Source organism: Sinocyclocheilus anshuiensis, unplaced genomic scaffold (genome assembly GCF_001515605.1).
Source record: "Sinocyclocheilus anshuiensis isolate Anshui unplaced genomic scaffold, SAMN03320099.WGS_v1.1 scaffold1845, whole genome shotgun sequence".
In the NCBI taxonomy this organism is placed as follows: domain Eukaryota; kingdom Metazoa; phylum Chordata; class Actinopteri; order Cypriniformes; family Cyprinidae; genus Sinocyclocheilus; species Sinocyclocheilus anshuiensis.
The window spans coordinates 99,393-108,762 of NW_015540953.1; the positions used below are offsets into that span (position 1 = coordinate 99,393).

Below are 9,370 nucleotides of genomic sequence, written 5' to 3' on the forward strand. Positions count from 1 at the left end.
GGCGTTTACGCAGTTGGCTAGAGCAGTGCTGATTGGGGAGAATGGAGGTGCGCTCACTCTATTGGTTAGTAAGACTGCAACTCGAGGCTGGCAGTCATGCATATGCTCTGGCACAGAGTAATATCGCGTCCACATTGCAGGCTTTGCGATTAGCAAATCGCAACGTCTCAAATCGCGATTGCGATTCGATTTCGATTAACCGCACAGCCCTACTACAGTGAGAATAAAAGTTACGCCTTCATTCTTTGCATGAACATTTGGGCGGTGTTATGCAAATGTTCCCAGATAGTGATGTAGATATGTGGGGGGGTGTTAGAACGAGCCGTTTTAGGTAGGTGTGGCTGACTCTTAACTTTTATAAAGAATATCTCTTTGGATTTGAGATCTTCTTTATGCACCAAGAGCTTGTAACACTCCAAAGAGAAAGGAAAAATTGAAATCGCATCATATGACCCCTTTAAACATCCTGATGGTCAATACATTCTGATTGGCAGGAATATTTATAGACCCCCGTGTGATGGAACATTAATGCAAGATACTTTTTTGTGCATGAGCACGTGTTCCTGAGGATATATTGGTCTGAGCTGGACAGGGCCGACGACGGTTAGAGGATGGAAAGATGTTTTGAATGCCACTGATTTATTAATAAAGCCAGCTTTATGAATGTTTCTCAAATTACTCTTGTGTCATGCTGATTCTTTCTCTTCTCTTTTTTTGCAGCAAAACCGTACAATCAAAGGTGGATTGCATTTTGGTGAGTATTTGATATGGAAAAATATGATGAAACACACTGAAAATACAACACCAACAAAAATAATCATACAATTAATCAACAAAAAATAACCTGAGCTTTATCTAATAATCTAATATTATGGTTACAAATCTTATAAAACATTACAATAGACATACAAAATTGTAAACTTTAAATCATAGTAAATTGTATTAATTGGTTAATTTAAATATATTTGATTTGAGACATGGTGAATCGAATAATAACTTCAGACAGTAAAAATTAAACAATACTTGATTTTGTTTGTTAATAAGGTAGACTGTGGCATAAATTACATAAGGTGTGTTAAACACAAACCCAAAGTGAAGGCAGTCCCTCCCTCCTCTGAAAAAAATTGGTTCTCTTTGGTTCTTGGGTTAGTTATAGTAATGGTATTGTTGTAAGTTACAACAGGGCTGGTTGTTGAGTGATACGAGGAGAAGTGTTTTTAAGTCAGATCTGTCAAATGATGGCATTATACTGAGAAATACTGCTTCTGCTATCAAATATTACAATACTAAAATGCTATCAAATACAAAATATGTCCCCTCATTTATGGAGACAAAGAAATCCAAATGGGCTACTAAAGATCAGTGACTTTTGTTCCTTTTCTTATAATGCTAGAAAGTTTTTTTTTTTTTTTTTCAATTTAGGTTATTTAATGTTTGAAATGACATTTGAGATGATCCTAACAAGGTGTGTGGTTATATGCATGAGTGACATTTGACTCTTGAGTTGGGGGGTGTTTTTGTATTTTATGTAATTATTATAAGAATGGATTGGAGCACTATATTATTGTTCTATATAAAGGTGCTTTGTCAATGGTAGTGCTCGCTAACTTGCTCAAGGTCTCCTCTCTGTTCCAATCACAACAGGCTTGGCCAGCTGACCAATCAGAGCAGAGTAGGCTTATGGAAGGGAGGGGTTTGCTCCAAACTTGCTTGGAACGAATCATTTCGAAATCATTGGCAAATGACTCTAATATTAAATGTATATTCTGAGAAAATTACAATGTTTTCTGACCTTCGATGCATTTAAACCTGTTGTAGGGGACTCCGACACAATATTAGAACACTTTAAAATACCATATGACCTGCTCTTTAAGCATGTTTAGCTTAGTTAACGGAAGCTGCTGCCATTAGAGCAAGTGTAATTACTGCTTTCACGCGCTCCTTGGATGCTCTCATTTGTGTTGTGAGTTGTGTTTGTATTGAGTTGTGCTTTTAAGTCGGAATGTGAAAACAATATGGACACTCTCGTTACTACAAAGATTTGTTGGATTTGTATTATTAGAGCTTTCCGACGTCCATTTTCTCAGTCGGGAAATAATTTTTCACGTGCGGTGCCGGTTAGGGGTGCTCTGATTGATCGGCTGATAATCGCTTTGGGATGATTGATCGGCGGTCTCTAAAAAGGCAGATCTAAAAAAAAACGATCTCAAGCTGATGCCTGCCGTGAGAGGTTTGGCACGACATGCAGCGGCACCGTCTCAGTCTCTGTCAGCCGCGGGTGGAATCATTATAATGCTGAAGGTGAGGTACTCCCCTTCATATTTCTTAATTACATAACTTGCAAAGTAATTTGAAAACCTTGTGTGAGACGTAATTTCACAAACAGCGTGAGTGAATCACCGCGCGCGCTCTCTCTCAATATTCGCAAATGTCTTCAAATCACCACATCACGTCTGTCTATAAGCGAGCTGCACAGTTGACACAGGAATTGTCACTTGCACAATCGAGGCAGTGTCACATCGTCACGAAATCGTCATCGTAAAGTTTATAAATTGCATTACTTTTGAATTCTTGCCAGTTTTTAACCATTCAGTGCTCGCGCGCTCTCCTGGAGACCGTGCGCTCATGCACACTCGCAGCACACACACATAATGCCAGGTTCACATTACTCCGTTTGCAGTGCGAATATGGTGTGTATTTTTTCCGCGCTCATGTTAACGGATTCACTGCACACGGTTGCGGTCCGGCAGTGCGTTCCAGTAGCGGTGCTTCTGCAGCAGTGCAGAGATCTTTTCTGCACCCAGTCTATTTTTGCTGCGCTGCAAGCCCTGAATTAAAGTAACAGCGCATTTTTTGCAGTAAATATGAACTTGGATTGACAGGAAAATGTAGTAATTACACCATAAATGCATATTATTAAAGTCTACTGTGTTTCACAGTCAACACATATGGCTTTTTGGCTACGTTTAAAGGAAAAGAGCACTTTTAGATAAACAAGGCAATAATAGATGGCACTTGTGGAGGTAGGAAAACAAAGTTCTTTATGAACCGCAGGATTGCTTGTAATAAATATTTCAATGCAAAAGAAAAGGCAGTAGAGCTGACTATTTCTGTCAATGGTAAGTTTGTGATAACGTAAGAAAAGTAGTTTAAATGTTTTGCCACTTGCTTGAGCAACTTAATATATAAATCTAGAAGTAAATGCAAAAGTAAAAAGCATTGAATAATGTGTTGCTTATATTTATTGTTAGTCATGAGATGATTCAGGAGCGTGCAGAACTGCACTTAAAAACTGCGGCGCTTTCAGCGGTGAGTGAATCCTGACAAAAAGTTTCTGACTGGCCATTGCGTTTAAGAAATCAACAGATATGTCTGTGATTGTTTACAATGCTCAACGCTGCAAAAACACGTTGAGGGTATTTAGCGCTTGGCTAAGCTCTCCAATTGTAGCGGGCCGACATCAGGGATTCCATGACTAACAATTTAGTCCCAAAATGTCGCCCATGGTTATATGTATGCCATCTTGTGGAATGCCCAGAGAGAGGTCATTCATCTGTATTGGTTGACTTTGCTTTGACTTTTCTATAGTGGTGTTTTCATTCAAAAAGGGTTTGGCTGGTTCAGCACTGACATTGGTAGTCTTTAAGTGCAGTTTTTCTGTTGTGGTCAAAACAGTGACAAATATGATGATATTAGCATAACAGAGCCACCGCCTATTACGAGAAACTAATCCAAAGTATAAAGAAAACTGTGAGACAGAGACACATAAAGATCGCAAGGCCGAGTCCAGAACGGAAGCAGTGTTCTTGTGCGCCCATCTTATTAGTCTTTCTGGCCACGTCCAAGCTCACATACATCCTCACACCTTCGGGACTTTTGTAACAGTGGGCTTTGAAAAGTAAATGTCATTGTTCGCTGCATGCGACATACCCTGCATTGTTTATAGTTGGGAGATCAAGTGCGGTAGAATCTCAACAGTTAAGTTTCCACATTAGTGAATGTTTTCAACATTGACAATAATAAGAAATGTGTCTTGAGCACCAAGGAGTAACGGCTGCTGAAAATTCATCTTTACCATCACAAGAATACATTTTAGAAATGTATTAAAATCGAATAACGTTATTGTAAATTGTAATAATATTTCAAAATGTTTTACTGGATTTTGAGCAAATAAATCCAGCCTTGGTGAGCATAAGAGCAGTTTAATGTAATATAATTGTCAGCAAAGTAAAATAACTAGTGTGAAGCAGACTCTGGTTATCATATATTGGAGTGAGGGCTACATAAAGCATTGGGTTCGTCAGTGCTGATGTTTGTAATTTGTGAACAATTTGTGCATAGTTGAGGAGGTTCTCATCAGGTGATGTAGGGCTGCAGCCAATAAGGTTTTGAGTTATGTGGGGTGATGTGTGAGGGGAAAAGAAGGTGACAGTGGTTTGTTAATGGCCCCTCAAGGTAAAGAGAAACACGAAATCCTCTCCAGATATTAGGCGGTGTGCCCTGTGTCCGCTGCTCACCTCGTCTGTCCTCTCCCGTCCCTCCTCCTCTAGCCTGCCCCTGTTGACCTCTGCAGGATGTTGCCAGCTCTCGCTGAGTCTTGCATCAGCCTCCTCACATGAAACTTTCATTCCATAGTAGTATCCCACAAAGCCTTGCTTTTTAACACTTATTACCTCACATTTACATCTTGCTAACCATGTCACTCAAAAAAAAAAACTGTAGTGCTTCAAAATTTTCAACATTCTGTGTCATAATATTTCAGTTTTTCTGGCAATTTTTGGCAACCTTGTAAAAGAGAAATTCAGAACAAACAATACCTGATTTAATTAAATGAACATTTAACTCTAGCAGGGTATAATTAGATATTTTTTTGTGTGTTTAAGCTTTGTTTGTAACAAACAAGGTTACAGGTCTGATTTATTTTACTGGTTAATATTTAAACGGGATAGTTAACCCAAGAATGAACGTTTATCTTCTTTTCTGTTCCACATTAGACAAAATGATACAGGTTTGGAACAACCTGAGGGGGGTTAAATGATGCTGAATAATTTTTGGGTGAACTATGCCTTTAAGCAGTTCATGTAAAATGCTGGAGATACAATACAATAATTCAGTTCATTATATTCACTCACTGTTCATTCAGGGTTTGAGCGCCTGACTGTTACTGAATCATCACTTTGTGCCAGTATTGAATTGTTCCAGCATCCAGGCTTGGAAGAATTTGCTTGTGAAAATTCTGTAGGCTTGTCAGTAAGAACTGGGTTCAGTCCATCTGAATAATGCATGAGTTATTCAAGCATGTCTAGTAGGCTCTGTAGTGCTGAGTAAGGGGTCTGCACACTACCCAGGGGACATTACACCTGCATGAATGAGCTGAGTGATGATGAGCTACAGGTTCTTCCGAGCTTTGTCATGACCTGATTGCCAGTGTCTTCTTCTCAGTGTTGAGACTAATGAATAAATTGCAGGTTGAAAACATGTTTAAAAAAAGCTGTTCCAAAATCAATTTGTATATAATTCAGATGTCCAAGAGACCTTATTTTAGTCTCTACAAGCATCTCATGTCCATAAATATGTTTTGTCCAAATGTCCAGTTTGGCTTGTATACTACTGTTCAAAAGTTTGGGGTCAGTAAAATCATTTTTATAAAAGGAAATTAATACTTTCAATAATTTAATCAGCATTAAATGGATCAGATGTGTCAGAAAAGGCATTTATATTTATAATGCTACAAAAGATTTACATCTCAAATACATTCTGTTCTTATTAATTTTTTTATTCATCAAAGAATCCTTTAAAAAAAGAAATAGGCTATATCACAGTTTTCACAGAAATATCAGGTATTTATCATACTTTACCACAACTGTTTTCAACAGTTTTTGTTTTTGATAATAAAAACATTTTTTTTTTTTTATGTTTACCGACCCCAACTTTTGAACAGTAGCGTATGTGTTAATGTTTTTGTTTTCCACATGCTTATTTTTGTCCATCCTTAAGTCACCCAAGTCCTCTCCTAAATAGGGTTGTTCACTTGGCTCCGAGACGTCTGCGTTCTCATGCCATTTTTACATACCTTTCTTACCCCTCTCCAGTGTTAACGCTAATGGCGCTCAGTGGTTGATAACTTTAGCTATTTGCTAGCCATCTTTCCCTTAGCAACGAAGAGACGAATAGAAAAGACAGAAAGAGACACAACTATTCTTAGAATTCGACGGAAAGGGGAGGGCGGGAGAATGATGCCATCACTGATGAAGAGATGTTAGGGTGACAGGTGCATTTCCTGGCAGTCTTTCCCCAAGTTTCATAAGCTCTGTGTGTTGGTATTGTTTATTTTGACATGGCCCTTACCCCAAGGAGATAATGTGGACTAATTGTTGGTGTAGTTGTGTTGTGGGACTTTTGAAGATCCCCACTTCCATTACTCCCACAGGCAGACACCATGAAAACAAAGGCTTGTTTATGCTGTCTTAACCGACTGCTCTGATCGCTGAGGGATTAGGTATTCTTCAGGATTATTTTTTACCTTGGATGACTTCCTGTTTAGGGTTATGCCGCACAATCCTATTGAAGTCTGTTTATTTTCATTTGCTGCTCACAGCTCTGCAGGTCTCAGCCCAGCTTGCTGAATAAATGCCTCTGAGTTTTAATATTGCATGTAGTTTCATGATGGTTGCCAGGTGCAGAAAACCTGTCAAAAATCACTTTAATATTTCTATCCAATTTATGTTTTCAGTGCTTTAGAGAAGGGGAATGTTTGGGGGTTTAAGTGTATGTTTGCAAGTGAGAAAGAGCGGGTAAGTGAAGATGGAAAGCAGCGCCTGGAGGGAGAGACTCGTGTCTGCTGCTCTCTACTCGGGCAGAATTTAAATCAGCTCTGCCCCACCCAAACATCTTACACATTCTCTTTGAAGAGCTGTTCAGTGCTCTCGCACAATTAACAAGAGCTGTAAGAGAAATAAAGAGACCTGAAGATCAGAATAAGGTCTTTATTGTAGAAAGGGAAAGGGAGTTCATTTGTATTTGTTTATTGCTTTATTGTTGGGTAGCTGGTGAATAATTTTGACTTGGTAGGTCATATAACACTGACTCTGATGCCCTTCAAACATCTGTCATTTTCACCTAAACAGTAATGAAGTCTCGTGATTTCATACCGTTGACACATTGACCACTTGCATATTCTACTGTTCATTTTTGTTTTATAGAAAACACTTTTATTTGGCAAGGAATGCGTTAAATTGATCAAAAGTGGCATTAAATGTGTGACATTATATTTAAAACAAATGCTGTTCTTGTGAGCTTTCTATTCATCAAAAAATCCTAAAAAATGTATCAGTTTCCACAAAAATATTAAGCACCACAGCTGTGTTCAACATTTATAATAAGAAGAAATGTTTCTTGAGCACCAAGTCAGCATATTAGAATGATTTCTGAAGGGTCATGTGACACTGAAGACTGGATTAATGACTGCTGAAAATGCAGCTTTGCCATCACAGGAATACATTACAATTTAAAATGAATTAAAAAAGAAAACAGTCATTTTAAATTCTAAAAATATTTCACAATATTACAGTTTTTGCTATATTTTTTGCTGAACATAATAGACCTCTTTCAAAAACATGGAAAAATTGCCAAAAATTGTACAGACCCTAAATGTTTGAACAGTAATGCATATTATGATTATGATTTTTTTATTATTATTTAGTCTGAACAAACTTGTACACAGTTAAACTTTTACATTTTTTCAAAAATATTGTTTAGGAGTAAATACATAAAATTGTGAATTTGTTCATTTTGCTTCAGAACTTTATGTGCTTCTAAAGACAGTTTTTCACTGTAGCTGAAAGCTTGTTTTCAGCGTGACCACTGACCAGGAAGTAAAATGCTGTCATATCACTTTTGTTTCATGATTTATCTTACTTTCTTACACTTCTAAGTTTGACAGTGATGACAGTAGATGCTTGAAATGTCATATTCTTGAAACATGCATGACATTCTAAATTCTTAACACTGAGCACACATCATCTGTGTTTCTGTTGCCTTGCAGCAAGATGTGGAGAAGCTTACAGACATTGAAAAACTCTACCTCTATCTCAAGTTGCCTTCTGGACCAAGCAGTGGCAATGAGAAAAAGTGAGTGATCTTTACTGTGTTCTACTAAATTACATTCAGGCAAAATCAAGTGCAAATTCAGGGCAATGCAACCCTTCAGTAATGCTTTTATCATCTTTATCATATTGCATTTTCCTAATGGTAGGAGAAACACAGCTGCAAAATAGTGTCTGTGGCTACCAACTGTACATTAATTCAAATTGTATTGCTACATGCTTTCCACTCAGTGAGCAGAGCTCCATGTCATCAAGTCGTACCCAGCAGTTGCACGCATTTAGCTGGATTCGCAATCACCTTGAGGAGCATCCTGAAACATCACTGCCTAAACAAGAAGTCTACGACGAGTACAAGTAAGTTAGGAATCCTGTGCCATCTTGTTTTCTCCATTCACTTAAAACTCAATCATCTTGAAGAGATGGAATATGTATATACAGTGCTGCTTGAAAGTTTGTGAACCCTTTAGAATTGTCTATATTTCTGCATAAATATGAAACGAAACATAATCAAAATTTCACACAAGTCCCACAAGAAAGTAGACAAAGAGAACCCAAACAAACAAGTGAGACATAAATATGTTCTTGATATGTTCATAAAAATGATCCATTGTTACATATCTGTGCGGTGCAAAAGTATGTGAATCTTTGCTTTCAGTATCTGGTGTGACCCAATTTTGCAGCAGTAACTGCAGGTAATGTTTCTTGTAACTGCTGATCAGTCCTGCAAAACATCTTGTATTAGTTTTAGCTCATTCGTCAGTACAGAACCACTTCAACTCTGTGATTGTTATGGGTTTCCTCCTATGAACTGCTTGCTTCAGCTCATACCACAACATTTCAATTTAATTAAGGCCCAGACTAGGGCTGTGCGATTTGGGGGAAAATATCGAATTGCGATTTTTTTTTTGACATATTGCGATTGCGATTTGATTTGCGATTTTAAATTGGCAAAGTCAAGCTTCAGCTCAATATTGTCAATAATGTGGAGCATGTCTCTCTCCGGCTTTCGTTTTTTTTTTGTTTTTATGGTGGGCGTTTACGCAGTTGGCTAGAGCAGTGCTGATTGGGGAGAATGGAGGTGCGCTCACTCTATTGGTTAGTAAGACTGCAACTCGAGGCTGGCAGTCATGCATATGCTCTGGCACAGAGTAATATCGCGTCCACATTGCAGGCTTTGCGATTAGCAAATCGCAACGTCTCAAATCGCGATTGCGATTCGATTTCGATTAACCGCACAGCCCTACTACAGCGAGAATAAAAGTTAC

At 38.1% G+C, this 9,370-nt stretch overlaps 1 protein-coding gene across 1 annotated transcript in view; it reads left to right on the forward strand.

Annotated features, from left to right (window-relative positions):
* LOC107689974 (DNA-binding protein RFX7-like) overlaps positions 1–9,370 on the forward strand; it is a 56,176-nt gene that overhangs the window by 34,268 nt on the left and 12,538 nt on the right. The window contains exons 2-4 of the mRNA XM_016488188.1: positions 721–754; positions 8,045–8,130; positions 8,337–8,459. Of these exons, the coding sequence (XP_016343674.1) occupies positions 721–754; positions 8,045–8,130; positions 8,337–8,459 (243 nt within the window). The remainder of the gene's footprint in view (positions 1–720; positions 755–8,044; positions 8,131–8,336; positions 8,460–9,370) is intronic.